Source organism: Pristiophorus japonicus, chromosome 19 (genome assembly GCF_044704955.1).
Source record: "Pristiophorus japonicus isolate sPriJap1 chromosome 19, sPriJap1.hap1, whole genome shotgun sequence".
NCBI classification, from domain to species: domain Eukaryota; kingdom Metazoa; phylum Chordata; class Chondrichthyes; family Pristiophoridae; genus Pristiophorus; species Pristiophorus japonicus.
This window is the reverse complement of record NC_091995.1, coordinates 88,485,250-88,509,652: the sequence shown is the minus strand read 5'-3', so window position 1 is coordinate 88,509,652 and position 24,403 is coordinate 88,485,250. Positions and strand designations below refer to the sequence as shown.

The window sequence follows — 24,403 nt, the reverse complement described above, 5'->3', positions numbered from 1 at the left end:
GCACAGGAACACTCTCCGCTTAACATTTCTGGGAAGTCAAACGACTTGGCTGAACACCCGGTGACGATAAAAATTCATCTAAGGCTTTGACACTCAAAACAAATTCTCCACTTCTGATCGTTTTAAAGCTTGTGGTGCCACTTAGTGGACACTTTCACTTACTACAGCTTTGCATTTTAAATTTTTCTGCCGTCCTTTGAAAGGTAATTTTTTTCCCCTACATCCTGGAGCGTGGAAGATGCCTGTGCGTGGATTTTTTTAACGTGGGGTGGCCGTTGCACACCAGCCACCACACGGGCTCGACAGAGCCAGGTCTTGGTCCAGTGGCAAGGGTTAACCAAGACGACTGGAGACCAGCTCTGCTGCACGGACACATATCGCAGTGTGGGCTGGCCCGTGCTGCCCCTGGGCCCCTGCAAGATCAAACGCCCTGTGCCTCATAGAAACATAGAAACATAGAAAATAGGTGCAGGAGTAGGCCATTCGGCCCTTCGAGCCTGCACCGCCATTCAATGAGTTCATGGCTGAACTTGCAACTTCAGTACCCCGTTCCTGCTTTCTCACCACACCCCCCGATCCCCCCAGCAGCAAGGACTATATCCAACTCCCTCCTGAATCCATCCAGTGAACTGGCCCCAACAACTCTCCGTGACAGAGAATCCCACAGGCCCACCACCCACCGGGTGAAGAAGTCTCCCCCCATCCCGGTCCCAAATGGCCCACCCCCCCCCATCCCCAGACTGCGACCCCTGGTTCTGGACCTCCCCAACATTAATAAGAACATAAGAATTAGGAACAGTAGTAGGCCATCTAGCCCCTCGAGCCTGCTCCGCCACCCAACAGGAGAGAACTGCTGGCACCCTTGGACCCATACTGCAGCAAGGGAGTCAGCTTTCAGGAGAGGGGGGGTTGGAGAATTGGGGGGCAGTGGCAGGGGAAAGGGAAAGCCATGATCTTATTGAATGGCGGAGCAGGCTTGAGGGGGGGGGCCATATGGCCTACTCCTTTTGGAAGTGCTTTTAAAAAAAAAGTCAGTCAACAATGTCACTAACTCAAGAAATACAAATGCAAACACACCAAACTGTTTTCTATTAGAACCCTACAACAGTGTGAACAGCAGGGATGAGATTGGGGGGGTGGGCTATGTTCCCTCTAGGTTTTTCCATCTATAAGCCGGTGAGCTAGCTGTGCAAGAGCTCAATGACTGCTGCGCAGCCGCACAGCTTAAAGGGAGTGGGGAGGGGGGGGGGGGCATGAGCCATGGTTGATTTACAATGGGTGGGGAGTGGGGGGGGGGGGGGCATGAGCCATGGTTGATTTACAATGGGTGGGGAGTGGGGGGGGGGGGGGGCATGAGCCATGGTTGATTTACAATGGGTGGGGAGTGGGGGGGGGGGGGGGCATGAGCCATGGTTGATTTACAATGGGTGGGGAGTGGGGGGGGGGGGGGGGGCATGAGCCATGGTTGATTTACAATGGGTGGGGAGTGGGGGGGGGGGGGGGCATGAGCCATGGTTGATTTACAATGGGTGGGGAGTGGGGGGGGGGTGCACCGAGGCCAGGTTGCGTCAGTCCAGCTGCTGTCCTGGTCGAGGTCGTCCAACTCGCTCAGTCCTCCCTGGGTCTGCACGGCGTCAGTGCGCCATCGCGTATCGTCATCTGCCACTCGGCCCGTCCGCGGGGAGAGCTAACCCAGACTTTCACCTTTTCACCCCTCGCAACAGGCAGGAAAGCTGAAGAAACAGTACCACGCCAAACGGAAAAAGGAGCGCGTGGCCATTGTCCGGGAAAACAGCGGCAAAGCCAACCAGGCCACTTCCGCGTCAAAACAGCACAAGCTTCAAAGCGAGCGAGAGAAGTGCAGCCAGGAGGCAGAGAAGGTGAGCAAGGAAACTCAGGGTGACGTGTCTGGACGGCAAAAAAGGAAGAACTTGCATTTATTTATATAGCGCCCGTTACGTCCCCAGGGCGGCCCAAAGTGCTTTACAGCCAATGAGGCACATCTTAAGAAGAATGCGGTCACTGCTGTAATGTAGGGAACGTGGCAGCTATCATTGCGCACAGCAAACTCCCGCAAACAGCAATGAGATAACGGCCAGATAAAGTGTTGGTTGAGGGACACATATTGGCCCAGGACTCCCCTGCACTTTTTCAAAAGAGTGGCCACGGGATCTTTTACGTCCACCTGAGAGAGCAGACGGGGCCTCCCTCAATACTGCACTGGGAGTGTCAGTCTAGATTATGTGCCCGTCCTCATCATAGGCCCTCGATTTGAGGAGGAGTTCTCAGGTGTTTCAATGAAGGACCTAATATTCCGGATCCCAAACTACATGTTGGGGGTTGGAAGATGCCTGTGCGTGGATTGTTTTTTAAACGTGTGGTGACCGTTGCACACCAGCCACCACACGGGGCTTGACAGAGCTAGGTCTAGGTCCAGTGGCAAGGGTTAAACAGGACAATTGAGACCTACTCTGCTGCACGGACCTAGTGCGCACACATATCGCAGCGAGGGCTGGCCCGTGCTGTCCCTGGGCCCTCGCCACTCCTTGGCCCCAATCACATCCCTCTACGAACTCTCGCCGCTCTTTCGCCCCGACCTCGCCGCTCCTGCTCTACCTGCCCACGCTCCAATCAGCGACCTGGATTTGGGTGACTGGAGTGGGGCTGGAACCAACGACCTTCTGCCTCAGAGGTGAGAGTGCTGCCCACTGAGCCACGGCTGACACCCTACGCAAAAGCAGCATCCAACTTACGCAGAGCAAGTTCGCACCAATCTACTGAGATGAATGACCAGATAATCTAATGGTGTTGGTTGAAGACACTGGGAGAACGCCCCTGCTCTTCTTCGAATAGTAATGTGGGATATTTTATATCCATCTAAGCACTTCTATTAATAAAGTATTCCCCTAAATTCCCAGAGTGGGGCTTGAACCCCCAATCTTCTGATCTAGAGACAAGATGCCGACCATGACCATAGAAACATAGAAAATAGGTGCAGGAGTAGGCCATTCGGCCCTTCAAACCTGTACCACCATTCAATATGATCATGGCTGATCATGCATTCCAGTACCCCATTCCTGCTTTCTCTCCGCCTGATCCCTTTAGCCGTGAGGGCCACATCTAACTCCCTTTTGAATATATCTAAAGAATTGGCCTCAACTACTTTGTGTGGTAGGGAATTCCACAGGTTCACCACTCTCTGAGTGAAGAAGTTTCTCCTCATCTCGGTCCTAAATGGCTTACCCCTTATCCTTCGACTGTGACCCCTGGTTCTGGACTTCCCCAATGTGATAATGACCAAGATCAATGTCTGTGATCAACTCTTCCTCCCCTAAACAAACAGTGATCTTCCCTCTTTAAGGCGCTGACCCATCCATAGACGTAAGAATTAGGAGCAGGCCACTCGGCTCCTCGAGCCTGCTCCGCCATTCAATAAGATCACGGCTGATCATCGGCCTCAACTTCAACTTTCCTGCCCAATCCCTCGATTCCCCTAGAGTCCAAAAATCTATCGATCTCAGCTCAGCCTCCACAGCCCTCTGGGGTAGTGAATTCCAAAGATTCACCACCTTCTGAGTGAAGACATTTCTCCTCATCTCAGCCTTGATCTTATTGAATGGCTTGAGGGGCCGGATGGCTTACTCCTGCTCCTAATTCTTATGTTCTGACAGCATTGATATTTGGCTGGCAACAAAGTTCAGTCACAAGAGGCTAGCCCCAATAGAATTGAGTTACTTGTGTTATCAACGTTTGGGAATGCATGTCCAATCAATCAGTGTACACAGCTTACAATGACTCACACACAACCCATCCCAATCAGGCATGGAACAATTGATGGCATTAAGGATTATGAATGATGTAGCGATTGATTTTCTCAGGGCTTTACCATACTGTTGATTCAATAAAGAAAGAGTTGCATTTCTATAGCGCCTTTCACAACCTCAGGAAAATCTCAAAGCCCTTTACAGCCAATGAAGTACTTTTTTTTTTAAAGTGTAGTCACTGTTGTAATGTAGGAAACGCGGCAGCCAATTTGCAGACAGCAAGCTCCCACAAACAGCAATGTGATAGTGGCCAGATAAACTGTTTAGTGATGTTTGGTTGATGGATAAATATAGGTCAGAACACTGGGGAGAACTCCACTGCTCTTCCTCAAAATAGTGGTAGAGGATGTTTTACGCCTACTTGAGGGGGCAGACGGGGCCTCGGTTTAATGTCTCATCCGAAAGACGCCACTTCCGACAGTGCAGCACTCACTCAGCACTGCACTGGGGGTCTCGGCCTAGATTCGAGTCTCTGGAATGGGACTTGAACCCACAAGTGTGTGGGTGTGGGTGTGGTGTGTGCGCTTGGATGGACAGAAGATTGGCTGACAAACAGAAAACAGAGTTGGGATAAATGGTTCATTCTCTGGTTAGCAATCAGTGGGGTGCCACAGGGATCAGTGCTGGGACCCCAACTATTTACAGTCTATATTACCGACTTGGAAGAGGGGACTGAGTGTAACGTAGCCAAGTTTGCTGATGATACAAAGATGGGAGGAAGGGTAATGTGTGAGGAGGACATAACAAGGCTGCAGGAGGACATAGACAGGCTAAGTGAGTGGGCAAGAATTTGGCAGATGGAGTATAATGTTGGAAAGTGTGAGGTCATGCACTTCGGCAGAAATAAAATCAAAGAGCAAGTTATTATTTAAATGGAGAAAGATTGCAAAGTGTTGCAGTACAGCAGGACCTGGGGGCACTTGTGCATGAAACACAAAAGGATAGCATGCAGGTACAGCAAGTGATCAGGAAGACCAATGGAATCTTGGCCTTTATTGCAAAGGGGATGGAGTATAAAAGCAGGGAAGTCTTGTTTCAGCTGTACAGGGTATTGGTGAGGCCACACCTGGAATACTGCGTGCAGTTTTGGTTTCCATATTTCCGAAAGCATATACTTGCTGTGGAGGCAGTTCAGAGAAGGTTCACTCCGTTGATTCTGGGGATGAGGGAGTTGACTTATGAGGAAAGGTTGAGTAGGTTGGGCCTCTACTCATTGGAATTCAGAAGAATGAGAGGTGATCTTATCGAAACGTATAAGATTATGAGGGGGCTCGACAAGTTGGATGCAGAGAGGATGTTTCCACTGGTGGGCGAGTCTAGAACTAGAGGGCATGACCTTAGAATAAGGGGCCGTCCATTTAGAACTGAGAAATTTCTTCTCAGAGGGTTGTACATCTGTGGAATTCGCTGCCTCAGAGAGCTGTGGGAGCTGAGACATTGAATAAATTTAAGACAGAAATAGACAGTTGCTTAGACAATAAGGGGTTATGGGGAGCGGGCGGGGAAGTGGATCTGAGTCCATGATCAGAGCAGCAATGATCTTATTGAATGGAGGAGCAGGCTTGAGGGGCCGTATGGCCTACTCCTCTTCCCTCCACCCCCCCCCCCCCCCACTTCTCTTTGTGCACTCAGTGTCTGTCCTCTCCGTCTCTCCCACATCTCCAGGTTAAGCAGCGCTACACCAAAACTATCGAAGAGCTCAACAAATACAATCCAAAATACATGGAGGAGATGGAGATGGTCTTTGACCAGAGCCAGCAGTTCGAGCAGAAACGCACAATCTTTCTCAAACAGATCTTCTTGTCCCTGCATCGGCACCTCGACGTCACCAACAATGAAAGGTGAGGTTAAAGAAACATTCACAATCCATAAAATCACAAGAGACCAGGTTTGATCCCTGTGGGTGCGAAGTTAATTTATATCAAGTGGGCCAGGAATGAGGGAGGGCTACAGTCGGTCTCAGTTCCCATTCCTGATTGGTGCCCAGTGATGTCAAGCAACGATAGGATCAGGTCAAATACCCAGTGATGTTTACTGTCCAAGCTCATATGTGGAGAATGGTCATTTCAATGAGGTACCAGCAGGCAGTCATAAAAGAAAGACTTGCATTTATATAGCGCCTTTCATGACCTCAGGCCATCCCAAAGCACTTTACAGCCAATGAAGTATATTTTGAAGTGTCGTCACAGTTGCAATGTGGGAAATGTGGCGGCCCAATTTGCACACGGCAAGCTCCCACAAACAACAATGTGATGATGACGCAAATAATCTGCTTTGTGTGATGTTGGTTGAGGGATAAATATTGGGCCCCAGGACACCGGGGATAAATCTCCTGCTCTTCTTCAAAACAGTGGCCGCAGGATCTTTTTCACCCACCTGAGGGGGCAGTCGGGGCCTCGGTTTAACGTCTCATCTGAAAGACGGCACCTCCGACAGTGCGGCGCTCCCTCAGCACTGCACCGGGAGTGTCAGCCTAGATTTATGTGCTCAAGTCTCCGGGGTAGGACTTGAACCACCAACGGAGGAGGGCGCGTGTGCTGCCCACTGAGCCACGGCTGACATGGTAAAATAACACACACTTATTGTGTTGTTTTGCTTTTAATTTCCTAACGTACAACAGTGACTACACTTCAAAAGAGTTCATTGGCTGTGATGCGCTTTGGGATGTCCTGAGAACATGAAAGGCGTTGTAGAAATGCAAGTCTTTCTTTCTCAAAGCCCTTGGGGTTAGGAAAGGCAAAATAACACAAGCATGGTTCCTGCTCCTGATCGCTATCAGCGAGCCCAGCAAACTTATGTGGATGTCCAGAAGGCAGTGAATTTAATATTCTTCCAAAACTCAGTGTCTGGACTCTCTCTTGAATAATGGGCACTTGTGTGAGGGGCTGGGCCCCAGAATCCATCAGCAGCAGCAGAAGCACAAATCCCAATACTTGCTTTTGTGGAGGGAGAGAGGCGCAAATACCTCAATGCCATACAGCGCTCCCCAGATACAGCTTAGGAACCCTTCAATTGAAGACAACAACCTGGATTTATATAGCAATTAAGAAAGCAAATGGTATGTTGGCCTTTATTACAAGAGGATTTGAGTAAAGATGTCTTACTGCAACTATACAGGGCCCTGGTGAGACAGAACCTGGAGTTTTGAAGGAGGAGGAGTGGGCCATTCGGCCCCTCGAGCCTGCTCCGCCATTCAATAAAGATCATGGCTGATCTGATCTTGGCCTCAACTCCACTTCCCCACCCGCTCCCCATAACCCTTCACTCTCATCGTTCAAAAATCTGTCTATCTCCACCTTAAATATATTCAATGACCCAGCCTCCACAGCTCTCGGGCAGAGAATTTCAAAGATTCACGATCCGCTGAGAAAGTTTTAAATGGGTGACCCTTTATTCTGAAACTATGCCCCCTAGTTCAAGATTTTACCATGATATCTACCCAAAGAAGTGCCATAGAGGGAGTGCAGTGAAGGTTCACCAGACTGATTCCTGGGATGGGGGGTGGTGGATTGTCCTAAGAGGAGAGATTGAGTAAACTCGGCCGATCTTCTCCAGAGTTTAGAAGAATGAGAGGTGATCTCATTGAAACATACACAGTTCTTACGGGGCTTGACAGGGTAGATGCAGGGAGGATGTTTCCCCCTGGCTGGGGAGTCTAGAACCAGGGGTCACAGTCTCAGGCTAAGGGGTTGGCCATTTAGGACTGAGATGAGGAGAAATGAGGGTGGCGAATCTTTGGAATTCTCTACCCCAGAGGGCTGTGGGGGCTCAGTTGTTAAGTATATTCAAGACAGAGATCGATAGATTTTTGGATATCAAGGGATATGGGGATAGTGCGGGAAAGTGGAGTTGAGGTAGATGATGAGCCACGATCTTACTGAATGGCCTACTCCTGCTCCTATTTCTTTTATTCTTGGCGCCTTTAACGTAGCAAAATGTCCCAAGGTGCTTCACAGGAGCGTTCTCAAACAAAATTTGCCAGAGGGCCACACAAGCAGATATGTGAGCAGGTGACCAAAAGCTTGGTTAAAGAGTTAGGTTTTGGGGCGTATATTAAAGGAGGGGAGGCGGAGAGGTTTAGGGAGGGAATTCTAGATCTTAGGGGCTAGGCTACTGAAGGCACGGCCACCAATGGTGGAGCGATGATAATCGGGGATGTTCAAGAGGTCAGAATCGGGGGAGCGCAGAGATCTCGGAGGTTTGTCGGACCCGAGGAGGTTACAGGGATAGGGAGGGATTTGAAAAGGAAGAGAATTTTAAAACAGAGATGCAGTCCGGCACAAAATTGAAATGTCAAAAGGCCAATTTAAAAAAAAAAAAAAATCCTCCCCCACTCAGCAATTCTTCTTTTGCTCAGATAACAGACGATATATGTACATTTTGTGAAGTTACTGTACAGTTTTGTACCTACTGGAGAAGACATTGGAACTGTCAGTAACACCAAGAGCATGTTGGAAACAACAGGCAGTTTTTGGGGGCAAGATAATTTGGCCACGTCAACTGGGTCAAGGTTAAGGGTCGAGTCTACTTAAAAGAGGGACCCTGTTGGGTTGGGTCATTGGCCTTTGTGTGGCTTTGGGGGGGGGGGGTTTATTGCCAACTTCTGGATCCATTCCAATTGGGGCAATTCTCACCTACGTGGAGACAGGCCGGGTGTACGAGAGGGGGGTCTGGGTCGCCCAGGCTTCCACACTGCTTCTAGATGGAGTATCTGCATTACTGGCCGGTGATTGGCCACACAGAGGTTCCTCACACTTACTGCATGGAAGGTTGCACCTCACTTCCGAGGGAATAGGTTAGCTCTTCCTGTAGCAAGTTAATGAATTCCATCACCCCCTCTCTCTCTCTCTCTCTGCAGCTTCCGGTCTATTTTCAAGGATCTGCACCAGACCGTACTCTCCGTAAATGACCAGAAGGACTTGAAGTGGTGGCGGAACACCCATGGACCTGGGATGCCGACCAACTGGCCGCATTTTGAGGTGAGCGACCGGTCAGCCCGTCCACTTGGTCAATTACCTTCAGTTCCACTCTCCAGCCGGGCCAGGGGGGGTTGGGGGGGAAAACCACCTCTCAGCATCTACCCTGTCAATCCCCCTCAGAATCTCTTCTAAACTCCAGAGAGAGTGTAGGCCCAATCTACTCAACGTGAAACTGAGGTCCTGTTCTGTTGCTCGGGTGGATGGTAAAAGATCCCATGGCACTACCTGAAGAACAAAGAAAGGGAGATCTGCCAGTTTTCTGGCCAATATTCATCCCATACCACCACCAAAACAGATTAACGGCTATTCATCTCATTGCTGTTTGTGGCACTTTGATGAGTGCAAATTGGCTAATCCTATTGCCTACAAAACAGTGACTGCCCTTCATAAGTTGCAGTGAAGGTTGCGGGCGTGTTGAGGATGTGAAAGAGGCTACATAAATCCAAGTTCTCTCTATCCCCGTGAGCATTGCCACAGGGGGTCGACTCGAACATACAACTTATTTATAAAGTAAAATGCAAGTTTCGGTTAATGTTTACATTAATATATTTTAGCATTATTAATCTCGACTGCCCTATCTCGGTTCCTGGCGGACCTCGACAGCCCGGCGAAGGAAAATATCGCACAATAATTAATGAGATTATCGGCTGACTTTAATCTATTAAAGACTAGCCTCATCATTATTAGCGGCATCTAACAATGTCCTTTGACCCCGCAGGAATGGAGCCCAGAGAGGGAGAAGATTACAGAGAAGGGCAAAGGGAAGAAGGAAGGGGACAAGGTGGTTCTTCAAAGCTTAAGGTGAAGCATTAGAGAGGTAATGGCGTCACATCCCGATACTAAGGGAACACCCCATCTCCCATCAGTTTCACTCCGATTGCAAACACGCTGCCAATCTTCTCCCCTCCCTTGCTGAAGATGCTGCACCAGCTTTGTGGGTGCTGGGACACCCGACACCTCAATTTACAGCCAGTGTTTATGTGCGGGCGTCAGCAGTGCGTGCCAGCAGGCTATTCCACTGTAGGACACCAGGCAAGTCCGATCCGGTCCTCACAGTTCCAGTCGGGGTCGACTGGCTGGCAATCAGGAGCATGAGCCACGGATGATTTCCCCAGCTCAAAAGGGTACCGAGACAGTCTGTAACACCCTGATCCCCTGCTGTTCAGGGACATCATCACCTTACTCTGGGGTTGTGCGTGGCTCAGCTACTTATGCTAAACCCTCAGAGCAACCATAGCGTTAACCATACAGCCAGGCTGGTGAAACAACTCAGATACATGTGCAGTATTACATTTTGGTCAGTAGAATAAGGAGGTCACTTATTATTTGGAGAGCGAGAGTCTCGGTGAGGTAGAGGAACAAAGGGACCTCCGAGTACAAATACACAGATCGCTAAACGTTGCGACACACAGGTTAGAAGTTATGCTAAACCTGTATCGAACCTTGGTTAGACCACACTTGGTGGGGAGCACTGCGTACAGTTCTGGTCGCCATATTATAAAAAGGCACTGGAAAGGGTGCAGAGAAGATTTACAAGGATGATATCAGAAATGTGAGGGTATACATATCAGGAAAGGATGAACAGGCTGGGTCTCTTTTCTCAAAGAAAGCAGGCGAGGGGTCTTCAAAATTCTGAATGGCTTTGATAAGAGTGGATACAGAGCAGAGTGTTTCCACTTGTGAAGAAAAGCATAACTAGAGGCCATCAATATAAGATAGTCACCAAGAAATCCAAAAGGGAATTCAGAAGAAACTGCTTGGTGGGATTGTGGAACTCGCTGCCACAGGGAGGGGTTGAGGCGAATAGTATCGATGCATTCAAGGGGAGGCTGGACAAGCATATGAGGGAGAAGGGAATAGAGGGTTATGCTGATAGATTTAGATGAGGAAAGACAGGAGGAGGCTCGAGTGGAGCATAAACGCCGGCATGGACTGGCTGGGCCAAATGGCCCGTTTCTGTGCCGTATATCCGATGTAAATGGGTGAACACATGGCAGATGAAATTCTACGCAGAGAAGTGTGAGTTGATGCATTTTGGTAGGAAGAATGCAGACAGACAGTAAATACTAAATGGTGCAATTTTAAAGCGGGTGCAAGAATAGCGAGATCAGGGGCGCTTATGCACAAATCTTTGAAGGGGACAGGACAGGTTAACAAAACAGTGAATAAAGCACATGGGATCCTGGGCTTTATAAATAGAGGCTTGGGAGAAGAAGTTATGAAACACTAGTTCGGCCCCATCTGCAATAGCGTGTCCAATTCTGGGCATCAGACTTTAGGAACGACATGATGGATTCGGAGGGGGTACAGAAGAGATTTGTGAACATGGTTCCAGGGATGAGGGATTACAGTTACGTGGAGAAGCTGGTGTTGTCCTCCTGAGGCAGAGAAGGCTAAGTAGAGATTTGATTGAGGGGTTTAGAGCGAGTAAATAAAGAGGAACTGTTCCAATGGCTGAAGGTTCGATAACGAGAGGGCACAGATTTAAGGTGATTGGCAACAGAACCAGAGGCAACAGGAAGGAAAACTTTTTTTATGCTAATGAGTGGCTAGGATTTGGAACGCATTGCCCGATAGTGTGTCGGATATAGATTCAAAAGTAGCCTTCAAAAGGGAATTGGATAAGGTTCCTGTAATGTATTTGCTTCATGGGTTCTTTGCTTAAGAATTCACAGCAACACATTGCTATTAAGAACGAGTTGATTTATTAGCAAAAGGTTTAACAATCACACTACCAGTTCATCCACCAGGCTCACAACCACCTGCCTCATCGTGGATCCCCCGAACCCAACTGGCCGGGGTTTTATTGAGTCTTGTGAATATATCACGCGACTGGCTAAGTCACTCCCAACTCAACAGCTCGACAAATCTGTGAGCATACTCACAGGTGCATACAATTCAGTTCCCAATCCCGATTTTCCATCCAGCAACTCCCGACTGGATCTCAAACGCGGAGAGCGTCGGGCTCAGCTGTAACGCCCTTCAGTCGCACAGCTTTGCTGATTCCCGCCGCCGAGGCTCACTGATCAAGTCACCATTTAGGCGAGGTACCGGAGAGACTACAAGCGCACATTATACTCAGTAAAAAATAAAAAAGTGCCTTCAAGCAAAAAAAGGTGGAGGGGGGAGGGGAGAGATACACCTTCAACAATTAAACACTGCTACTTAAAATCTAGTTTTGTACACCTAGAGACTGAGCGTGAACAGCGCATTCTCGAGCCTGAGATCTAAACAGTGAGCCGGAACAGGGGGCGGTGAACAGGAAATAGATAGTTAACCAGTTCAACCACCGAGCTTCATAGAATGGTTACAGCACGGAAGGCGGCCATTCGGCCCATCGAGCCTATGCCGACTCTCAGCGAGTCCCACTCCCCCGCCCTTTCCCCGCAACTGATTTTCCTTCAGATACTTATTCAACTCCCTTTTGAAAGATCAGAGAGTCTGCCTCCACCACCCTTTCAGGCAGTGCATTCCAGATCCTAACCACTCGCTCCGTAAAAAGTTTTCTTCTTTGGGTTCTTCTGCCAATCATCTTAAATCTGTGTCCTCTGGCTCTCGACCCTTCCACCAATGGGAACAGTTCCTCTCTCTCTACTCTGTCCAGACCCCTCATGATTTTGAACACCTCGATCAAATCTCCTCTCAACCTTCTCGGCTCCAAAGAGAACAACCCCAGCTTCTCCAGTCTCTCCACGTAACTGAAGTCCCTCATCCCTGGAATCATTCTCGTAAATCTGTTCTGCACTCTCTCTAAAACCTTCACATCCTTCCTAAAGTGCAGTGCCCAGAATTGGAAACAATACTCCAGTTGAGGCCGACCAGTGTTTTACACAGGTGGTTCATAATTTCCGCACTTATGCACTCTATACCTGTACCTCTATTTATGAAGCCCAGGATGTCTTAAGCCTTTTTAACCGCTTTCTCAAACTGCTCTGCCACCTTCAACGATTTGTGCACATACGCCCCCAGGTGTCTCTGTTCGTGCACCCCCTTTAGGATTGTACCATCTAGTTTATATGTCCTCTCCTCATTCTTTCTCCCAATCTCCTCATCCTTTCTTTTCTTTGTCATCACTGGTTCCAACGCTGAACTTTTTTTTTTAAAAGTCGTTCCACTTTTTTTTTGGTTTCACAGTTTAAGTAAAGGGTATTCCCTGGGCGAGGATGGCACAAACATCCCTGGCGTCAGAATCCGAGCACTGTACGATTACACCAGCCAGGAATCAGACGAGCTCAGTTTCAAGGCGGGTAAGCATTGCATCATAACCTTAACGCAAACCGTTCAGTCTTGATGTTTATCCGAAGAGGTCCCTAAAAAAAAATAAGCAGGGCCGGGAGGCGATGGACAAGAAGGGAAAACACCGCACATATCCCTCCAGGGCTGAATTAACAGAAGAACATAAGAAATAGGAGCAGGAATCGGCCATTCGGCCCCTCAAGCCTGCTCCGCCATTCAATAAGATCATGGCTGATCTGATCCTGGACTCAACTCCACTTCCCTGCCCGCTCCCCATAACCCTGGACTCTCTTATCGTTCAAAAATCTGTCCATCTCCACCTTAAATATATCCAATGATCCAGCCTCCACAGCTCTCTGGGGCAGAGAATTCCAACGATCCGAGAGAAGAAATCCCTCCTTCTTTCCCCCCCCCCCCCCGGAGGGGAAACATCCTCTCTGCATCTACTCTGTCAAGCCCCCTCAGAATCTTATACATTTCAATAAGTTCACCTCTCATTCTTCTAAACTCCAATGAGTACAGGCCTAACCTGCTCAACCTTTCTTCAGAAGACAACCCCTTCATCACAGGAATCAACCAGTGAACCTTCTCTGAACTGCCTCCAATGCAAGTATATCCCTCCTTAAATAAGGCGGCCAAAACTGTACACAGTACTCCAGGTGTGGTCTCACCAATGCCCTGTACAGTTATAGCAGGACATCCCTACTTTTACACTCTATTCCCCCCCCTTCTAATAAAGGCCAACATTGGCCTAGTTCCAGAGTCCGACCCTCGTCACTCAGCTTCTCCTTAAATTGGCAGAATCTTTAGGCCTTCCTCCTCTGGAAGTCCAGCCTAAATTCTCCTCGCCTTGTTGCTTCATGCCCATCATTGAAAGCTTCCTTCAAATCTTGACTGTACTTTCAGTCACCTCTCTGAAGGTTTCTACCACTGGGTACCTTTGCTCTACTATGCAAAGCTCTGTGGGACATTTATCATGCTAAAGGTGTCGTATGAATGCAAGTTGTTTTTTTTCCCCTCGAACAAGTACTCTGGAACATCTTCTGCTTTAATAGGGTGGGTATGTGGCCACAGTTCAAAGTTGACCCCAGCTCAACTAGAAACTGATAAATGCATCACAGGTCACGGAACAGTGGGAAACTGATATCGGTCACCGTGTTGCAGGAAAGGGTACACTTTAAGCTGGTTGCTGGGGCCAGAGTAGAGGAAGCACCCAAGTGGCAGTGCAGTGTGTACCATCTACAAGACGCACTGCAGCAACTCGCCAAGGCTTCTTCGGCAGCACCTCCCAAACCCGCGACCTCTACCCCCTAGAAGGACAAGGGCAGCAGGCACATGGGAACACCACCACCTCCACATTCCCCTCCCAGTCACACACCATCCTGACTTTGAAATATATCGGCCGTTCCTTCATCGTCACTGGGTCAAAGTCCTGGAACTGCCTAACAGCACTGTGGGAGTATCTTCACCACACAGGACTGCAGCGGTTCAAAGCGGCGGCTCACCACCACCTTCTTGAGGGCAGTTAGGGATGGGCAATAAATGCCGGCCTTGCCAGCGATGCCCACATCCCAGGAATGAATTTAATTAAAAAAAACGATCTGTGCTACACCTCAGCTGGGAATACTTAACGCTAGCTCAGGGAAGCTGAAGAGGGAATACACCCCCCCAAAAAAATTTAAATATAAGGTGACGGGCAATACTCATGGCAAGTGCCATAAGTAGCTCAACTCCAGCCTTTGGTGTATATTCAGTGCACCCCTTAACCTACCGAAATTGGGGTCGCAATATGATCTGCTGGGCGGGGTTTTAACAGTCCATCTCCTTAATAGCCCGTCAACTCTTCATGGAGCTGGGATTTGGTGATCATTGGCGTGGGGTGGGGTGGGGGGGAGAAAGAGAAGACAGAATGGGAGGAAAAGGGACAAGAATAAAATAGGAGCACTATTACAAAAAAATACTTTCTAGTCAATGTTCACTAATTTTTATTTTAGGTCGGTCCCTTTTATGGGCTGCGCTGCCCATTAAATTTTCTCGCATGTGCAGTTTCTTCTATGTAAAAGCGGGTGAGCGGGACCTCCAGACCACTGTGCGGCCATACAGCTTAGCGAGAATGTTGTTTATAGCAAGTCTGTGAATGGGGCCTTTGAGCAAATCATTGCTCACAACCAGCTCTCCACAAAAGTACCTGGGTGTATTTACTAACCAAGACTGACACCTAGTGGTTGAAAGCAAATCTGCACCTACACAATTTATTTCTCTCCTTCAGCCTCACAAATCCCGCCCCCCACCCCCACAAGATGTCTGCACGCCTCTAATTCTGCCCTCTTGAACATCCCTGATTATAAATCGCTCAACCAACCATTGGTGGCTGTGCCTTCAGCTGCCTGGGCCCCAGGGCTCTGGAATTCCCTCCTTAAACCTGTCCCCCGCACTCCTCCTTTAAGACGCTACTTACAACCTTTTGGTCATCTGCTGTAATTTCTTTTGTGGCTCGGTGTCAAATTCATTTTTTTCCCTATAGCACTCCTGTGAAGCGCCTTGGGATGTTTTACTACATTAAAGGCGCTATATAAATACAAGTTGTTGTAGATTCAGATAGAGCTCCAAGTTTTTAATAAATGATATATAAATGATATATAAATGATGCCCACTTTTTCCCACTTGCAGACTTGTTGGGGTACAAGTTCAACAGATACGGACAGCTCGCTCTTCCCACACGCACTATACACGCGTGGACTTAGGAAAATGTTGGCAGGCTATTTGGCTGTGGTGTGCATCACAGCCGAGCCAGGTCCCCATATACACCTGGGGTCTGTGCACTTTGCGTCAGGGAGGGGGGTCACTTGACAATGATGTGGACCAGGAACCCGGGCTTGTTTCTAGCCCTTCACATCGCCAAGTGTGCTGAGGTCAATTGGAGCAGCCCCACCAAATCCCCACGGCTGTGATTATCGGCTGACGCAGCACGGTACAGGAACACAACCTGTGGGGCTTCATGTCCGTCTGGCTTAGTGCTACACTGGGTGGTGCGTTCGCCCACTCGACTGTCGGAACAGCACTAACTTAACGTTGTTCGACAAGACTGCCCGGGTTCTTAAAGACATCGGTTAGGCCCGAGCTGGAGTACTGTGTCCGATTCAGGGCACCACACTTTCAGAAGGATGTCACGGCCTTGGAGAAGGTGCAGAGGGGATTTACGAGAATGGTACCAGGGATGAGGGACTTCAATTCTGTGGGAAGAGCAGAGAATCTGGGTGTGCTTTCCTTGGAACAGTGAAGGTTATGGGGAGATTTAATAGCGGTGTTCAAGATCATGAAAGGTTTTGATAAAAAATAAATGAGAAACTGTTTCTAGTGGCAGAAGGGTTGGTAACCAGAGGACACACATTTAAAATAATTGCCAAAAGAACCAGAAGGGAGATGATTTTGTTTTTTTAAAAACACAGCAAGTTCTTTTGATGTGGAATGGACTTTCAATGGGGGAAATCGGATATATATTTGAAAATTAAATATTTGCAGGACTTTGTGGGAAAAGGGAGTGGGATTAATCTTTCAAAGATGGGTCGAATGTCAAAGAATATGGCACATTTGGAACTTTGTAATGGATGCCCTTTCCAGTCCTTTATATTCCTTTGATTGGATGAATCATAGAAATTTACAGCACTTAAGGAGCCAGTCATGTCTATGTTGGTCGGAAAAGAGCTATCCAGACTAATTCCACGTCAGTTTCCACACTTGCCACAGTAGCGAAACGGCTCAGTCACAAATGACATCCTTTGTGACTGTGACAAAGGGAAACTATCCCTCCTTTTCCTTCTTGACTTGTCTGCAGCCTTTGACACGGTTGACCACTCTATCCTTCTCCAATGCCTCTCTACTGTCATCCAGCTGGGTGGGTCTGCACTAGCCTGGTTCCATTCTTATCTATCGAATCGTAGCCAGAGTATCACCCACAATGGGTTCTCTTCCTGCCCCCGCATCATTACCTCTGCTGTCCCCCAAGGATCTATCCTTGGCCCCCTCCTATTTCTCATCTACATGTTGCTCCTTGACATCATCCGAAAACTGTTTCCACATGTATGCTGATGACACCCAGCTCTACCTCACCACCACTTCTCTCGACCCCTCCACGGTCTCAACTGTCAGACTGCTTGTCCGACATCTGGTTCTGGATGAGCAGAAATTTTCTCCAATTGAATATTGGAAAGACCGTAGCCATTGTTTTCAGTCCCTACCACAAACTCCGTTCCCTAGCCACTAACTCCATTCCTCTCCCCAACTTCTGTCTGAGGCTGAACCAGACTGTTCGCAACCTTGACCTGGAAATTAGATTTCAACCACATATCTGCAGCATAACTAAGACCGCCTATTTCCAACTCCGTAACATCGCCCATCTCTACATCTTGCCTCATCTGCTGCTGAAGCCCTCATCCATGCCTTTGTAACCTCTAGACTTGACTATTCCAAAGCACTCCTGGCTGGCCCTCCCACATTCTACATTATGTAAACTACAGGGGATCCAAAACTCGGCTATCCCGAGTCCCAACTTGCACCAAGTCCCGCTCACCCATCACCCCCTGTGCTCGCTGACCTATATTGGCTCTTGGTTAAGCAACGCCTCGATTTCAAAATTCTCATCCTTGTTTTCAAATCGCTCTATGGATCCTCCGATCCCCCCCCGCCCCACACCCAAGAGATGTCTGCGCTCCTCTAATTCTGCCCTGTTGAACATTCCTGATTATAATTTCTCAACCATTGGTGGCCGTGCTTTCTGTTGGTTAGGCCCCAAGCTCTGGAACTCCCTCCCTAAACCTCCGCCTCTACCCCTCTCTCCTCCTTCAAGGCGCTCCTTAAAACTGACCTCTTAGATCAAGCTTTTGGTCACCTGCCCTAATTTCTCCTTGCGACTCGGTGTCAAATTCTGTCGTCCCATAATACTCCTGTGAAGCGCCTTGGAACATTTCACTATGCAAGTCGCTATATAAATACAAGTTGTTGGTGGTGTTTCCAGCTCTTGGTCCGTAGCCCTGTAGGTTGCAGCACTTCCAGTGCATATCCAAATACTTTTTAAAATGCGATGAGGGTTTCTACCTCTCCCACCTTTTCAGGCAGTGAGTTCCAGACCCCCACCACCCTCTCAACTCCCCCTGCCCTCTCCCCACCAATCCTTCAAAACCAAGCCCCCTGGTTATTGACCTCTCTGCTAAGGGAAATAGGTCCTTCCTATCCACTATATCTAGGCCCCCCTTATAATTGTACACACGTTTATATTTGTGTGTGTGTTTTTCAGGTCAGGAGCTGACTAAGATAGAGGACGAGGATGAACAGGGATGGTGCAAGGGTTACCTTGACGGAGGCCGAATTGGACTGTACCCAGCAAATTATGTAGAAGTTATACAGTAGAAACCAGAGCGAATTCTGCTTGCTTAAGAAAAGAAAGCGGATATTTAAAATGAAGGCATCACCACCAGGACCCATATTAAAGAGGGGGTCACACCATCACCACTGCTTTAAAAAAAAAGTCAGTTTAAAATTTGTTTTTCATTACAATGACTAACATGTTTTTTTTAAATTTAGCCTGTGAATGCCAATGATATTATTGGCTGGGAGGACTAACTTACGCGAGGGAGCTAGATTAGTATTAGAACGCTAGCCGGGAGATGTTACTGAACCCAACAGACACAACAACAAAGTCGATTTGCTGACTGTGGGGCAGGGAGAGTTACTCAGGAGTCTGATCTTGCAAGGGAACTGGATTGTCGTCAGTAGAGACACAGGGCATTAACGCAGTGTGGTGACTCGACTGAGCAAGCAACGGGAGGCTGCATCAACAATTACAATGGGAACGACACAACCCCTGGGGTTAAGCAACTGGAAACATAGAAATTTACAGCGCAGGAGGCCGCCATTTCGGCCCATCGTGTCCACGCCGGCTGATGAAGAGCCGCACGGCCCTCGGTCAGCAGCCCTGAAGGTTACATATAAAGCAATGAATAATGACGGAAAGGTAAAGAGCACCCAGCCCAACCCACACAACTGCGACACCCCTTACACTGAAACATTCTACACTCTAACATAACTGGAGCCATGTGATCTCCTGGGAGAGGCAAAGACTAGATAAAAACCCAGGCCAATTTAGGGAAAAAAATCTGGGAAAATTCCCATCCAGGCAATCGAAACTAGTCCAGGAGACCACCCTGGCTGTATTCAATTCCCTGCAGTAATTACCGTTACATCTGCGCCAGCCAACAAGAGGTTATCTAGTCTAATCCCAATTACCAGCTCTGGGTCTGTAGCCCTGCAGGTCTCTACTGATCTTGATTCAGTTCCTTTGTAGTGGTGTAAGAAATCGTGAATTGGAAGAAATAAAAGTCTCTTCAGACTGGTGTTAGAATTGAAGATTCATTCCGTGATACAATAGATAAAGTGGCTTGAACAGCGTGAACACAAATAACTGATAACGGGCAGCTCCAAACATCTGATGGCCAAGAAAGGCCTGTCTGACTCCAACCTTGGGAGGATGTGAAGGAGGGTTTCACCCAAGAGCGGAGACAAAGATCCCAACATATCATAGGTTAAATGGATCCTGCCAATATCCTACACCAGGCCCACCAGATTCAAAGACCCAGAAGGCGTTTCAGGGCAAGTGTGTCAGGGACCAGCAGCATCTCCTTGCCAACTTCCCAGCAAAATGGTACCATCACCAGCCACTGTTTAAACTGGCTCGAGTGGAGCATAAATGCCGGCATGGACTTGTTGGGCCGAATGGCCTGTTTGTGTGAATATCCTATTCAAACCAGAGAGACAGACATGGACAGGAGAAAACTTACAATTCTTGTTAGTGATTTACTATATATCCCTGATGTTAGAACTCTCTCAAAAGACCAGTCAAGGTGTATTTTTAAGCTATTTTGATTATGGAATGCAGTTTTCAAACTTTATATATCGGTGGAAGCAGGACAAACTCTTACTATAGTGGGACTGTCAGGAGCACAAGTAAACTGCTTGTAAAGTTTGTAAACACTACATAAAATGCAGTCAATATAGCACTCCCGGTATACCCTACAATCTTGTTACACTCCCCAGTGTACCCACATATCACTAAAGCTGATGAACCTATATCCTGCACTGGAACACTCCCGATAAATCTCTCAGCCCTCACTAGGACTCCCTGTTATACCCCTCACTGAAACAGAGATATACCCCACGCCCCTCGCTGCAACACTGATATACCCCACACCCCTCGCTGCAACACTGATATACCCCACACCCCTCGCTGCAACACTGATATACCCCACAGCCCTCGCTGCAACACTGATATACCCCACAGCCCTCGCTGCAACACTGATATCCCCCACAGCCCTCGCTGCAACACTGATACCCCTCGCTGCAACACTGATATCCCCCACAGCCCTCGCTGCAACACTGATATCCCCCACAGCCCTCGCTGCAACACTGATATCCCCCACAGCCCTCGCTGCAACACTGATATCCCTCGCTGCAACACTGATATACCCCAGCTGCAACACTGATATACCCCACACCCCTCGCTGCAACACTGATATACCCCACACCCCTCGCTGCAACACTGATATACCCCACACCCCTCGCTGCAACACCGATATACCCCACACCCCTCACTAGCTCCGATACACCCCTCATTAACACTCCCTGGTTACCCTTGCCCACACGAACACCTGTACCCCACACAAAAGTATCCCCTGCCACTTTCCTCCATTCACCATGCATTTTCCAATTAGAGTCATGGAAAAGTGATCAGAAAGGGACCCCAGGCTGATATGGCCCTCTCTCGCCAGAGACCCATTATGGAGCCCTTACCACCATCCCAACGACAATCAGCTAACGCAACACTGATTGCAGATTGGACGCGGGGCCTTTCTGTTCTCAATGGCTGTTATTCATTGCCTTAATCATGTGATATACCAGAAGAGTGCCCGAAAACACAACACCAGTCACTACAAAAAGCAGCGTTCTACAGAGCAGAGACTTACCATGGCAGGTTGCACTTGAAGCCTCAAAGGTTCACCGATGTAGATTAACGGTAGAAAGACAGATTTGTATTTCTATAGTGCCTTTCACAACCACCGGATATCCCAAAGCGCTCTCCGACCAACTCGAAGTGCCATCACTGTTGGAATGCAGCAGCCAATTTGCACACAGCAAGCTCCCATAAACAGCAATACGATAATGACCAGATAATCTGTTTTGTGTGACATTGGTTGAGGGATAAATATTGGCCCCAGGACACAGGGGATAACTCCCCTGCTCTTTTTCGAGGTGGTGCCATGGGATCGATTGCATCCAGCCGGGAGAGCAGATGGGGCCTCAGTTTAATGCCTCATCCGAAAGACAGAAGCAAGCATGGTTATACCACCGAGACGGCATAGAAGATCTCTGGAGAATAAGAATTCAGCTGGTTAATTGGAAGATTGAGGCAACCGAAATTAGCTTCAAGGAGGACTTTAGAACATCTTAAAGTGCGTTGTAGAAAGTGGCAGGTTGGATTATTGGGATTCAGATTACAGGATGTTTTAATGAGTTCATCTGATCTCTACAAATTAAGACTACAGTATTATATATAAATAACTTGAGAAGCAAGGCACTGAGGAACTAGAAGGGATCAGACCCAGAGATAACTCCCTTCTTTCCTCTGTCTCCTCTTGCTTCACAATTGTACGCGCACATATACGGTAACATCTGAACTACATCTCAACTAATAGCAAAAACTCTGGAAATCCAGAGTTAATTTCTAAAAGAGGAAATCCAAAATGATCAATTCGGATAAAGAGTCTCCACCAAAAAATATCTTATCTCCCTTCTGTTACTTGGAGTATTTCCAGCCATTCTCTTTTTATTTCGGGTGTCAAGAATTTAAAAAATAATCTGGAATCTCTTCTGTAAATAGGCTCATAAAAGCTTATAAATATTAATAGAGGAAGTGTACAGAATCACAGAAGACTTCAGCATGCAGAGACTTCTTATTCTAATTTGGTATCCACGTTCCACATACTAAGTTGTTACAGGGTAGATGCAGGGAGGATTTTTCTCTGGCTGGGGAGTCTAGAACCAGGGGTCACAGTGTCTCAGAATAAGGGGTCAGCCATTCAGGACTAAGATGAGGAGAAATTTCTTCAGGAGGGTGGTGAATCTCTGGAATTCTCTGCTCCAGAGGGCTGTGGAAGCTCAGTCGTTGAGTATATTCAAGACAGAAATCAATAGATTTGAGATATTAAGGGAATTCCTAATCTGAGGAAGGACATTCTTGCTATTGAGGGAGTTCACCAGACTGATTCCCAGGATGGCAGGACTGACATAAGAAAGACTGGATCAACTAGGCTTATATTCACTGGAATTTAGATGAATGAAAGGGGATCTCATAGAAACATATAAAATTCCGACAGGATTGGACAGGTTAGATGCAGGAAGAATATTCCCGATGTTGGGGAAGTCCAGAACCAGGGGTCACAGTCTAAGGGTAAGGGGTAAGCCATTTAGGACTGAGATGAGGAGAAATTTCTTCACTCAGAATTGTGAACCTGTGGAATTCTCTACCACAGAAAATTGTTGAGGCCAGTTCATTAGATATATTCAAAAGGGAGTTAGATGTGGCCCTTATGGCTAAAGGGATCAAGGGGTATGAAGAGAAAGCAGGAATGGGGTACTGAAGTTGCATGATCAGCCAGGATCATATTGAATGGTGGTGCAGGCTCGAAGGGCCGAATGGCCTACTCCTGCACCTACTTTCTACAATTCTATGAGGATAATGCAGGAAAGTGGAGTTGAGGTAGATCAGCTGTGATCTTATTGAATGGTGGAGCAGACTCGAGGGGCCGAATGGCCTACTCCTAATTCTCATGTTCTACCTGTGTAATCAAAAGGCTTTTGTTGAAGTTACATTGTTCAATTCACATTTATATTGCAAGGAGTCAAAAATGGCTCAGTTGCTTAGCGTACCACCTGAGGATGACCAGAGGGATTCCAGGTTCGATTCGGTCAAATTAGATGAAGCCATTAAGAACAGCAGTAAGGGGCGCTATGCTTTGCTTCAAGAGCCCCGAGTTGAGGATGGGGGGTGGGGGGGAGAAAAATCATCCAAGTTTCTGGTCACTTTCCAGTGACTCCTGGTGGAAAGTGTGGGGATATTGGGTGGCAACAAGATCAGGTAATCTGGCTGTGATACTCTTCATCCTGCCCCCTCTTTTCTCCATCCAACACCCCCAAAATAGCCAAATGTCAATGACTGCCTAGACTCACACATGAAGAATGGGCAAAGCACTAAAGGACTCGTGCCCGATCACTGTTGGAACATGCATGTGCATGGTGTGAACGTTAAGAGGATGCACTCCATGGTGGAATAGCGTGCTGATGCACGCTGTCTGGGCATGGACATGAAGGCGGCCCAGTTGCATGAGGTACCGGAGAGCTGTTATCTGTGGAACTATGGCCCCCAGAGTCAGCACCTTCAGCAAAAGAGACGGAAATAAGGGGATGGCCAACCTGCTAAGGGAGATTTATATCCATGAGATTTGAATAAATTACATTCCTGAGAGCGTGCATTTGCACCCTCCCAACACCCCGCCAAAAAAAAGCCAAACTGCCCAAGAATTCCAGGTACATGTAGATTACTGTGTGCACATTATTCATCCCAGGCCTAACGTAGAGTACCAAATTTCGCTTGAAAATCAGCTCAACAAACACGGCAACAATACAGTTGTTATAAAAAGTTTTTTTTCCCCTCCTGTCCCAAGTTCAGCTTAATAGCGATCAGACTGGCTAAGCAAAGACCATACCATTTTTACAGCTCCCTCCCCTCCCTCCTACATCAAAAACATCCGAGGGATATTTCAAGGATTAAAATAAAATATGTTAACCGACAGGAAGCTACATTTGTAAATCTCTGTATATGGACACTGCAAATGCTTTTGAATAAAAGATGACAATAAATCACCTTGATTGAAATTTTTTTTTTTAAAAAAGACTCGAATTTATATAGCACCTTTCACGACCACCACACGTTCCAAAGCTCTTTACAGCCAATGAAGTACTTTTTGGAGTGCAGTCACTGTTGTAATGTAGGAAACGCAGCAGCCAATTTTCACACAGCAAGCTCCCACAGGCAGCTTTGTGATAATGACCCACATAATCTGTTTTTGTGTTATGTTGACTGAGGGACAAATATTGGCCTAGGTCACTGGGGATAACACCCCTGCTCTTCTTCAAAATAGTGCCATGGGATCTTTCACGTCCACCTGAAATGGGCAGACTTTATCTCTCATCCGAAAGACAGCACCTCTGACAGTGCAGCACTCCACTGGAGTGTCAGCCTAGATTTTTGTGCTC

General features: G+C 47.8%; 1 protein-coding gene across 5 annotated transcripts in view; it reads left to right on the top strand.

Annotated features, from left to right (window-relative positions):
• Nucleotides 1–24,403, top strand: part of LOC139230027 (protein kinase C and casein kinase substrate in neurons protein 3) — a 94,967-nt gene that overhangs the window by 45,528 nt on the left and 25,036 nt on the right. For 2 of the 5 annotated variants that reach the window (XM_070861760.1, XM_070861761.1), the window contains exons 5-10: nt 1,725–1,880; nt 5,490–5,665; nt 8,683–8,803; nt 9,522–9,604; nt 12,938–13,050; nt 18,333–24,011. In XM_070861760.1, coding sequence (XP_070717861.1) covers nt 1,725–1,880; nt 5,490–5,665; nt 8,683–8,803; nt 9,522–9,604; nt 12,938–13,050; nt 18,333–18,445 — 762 coding nt within the window. In that variant the 3' untranslated portion in view covers nt 18,446–24,011. Of the gene's footprint in view, nt 1–1,724; nt 1,881–5,489; nt 5,666–8,682; nt 8,804–9,521; nt 9,621–12,937; nt 13,051–18,332; nt 24,012–24,403 lie in introns of those variants that run through there. The other 3 variants (XM_070861762.1, XM_070861764.1, XM_070861763.1) reach the window with 3 other exon arrangements.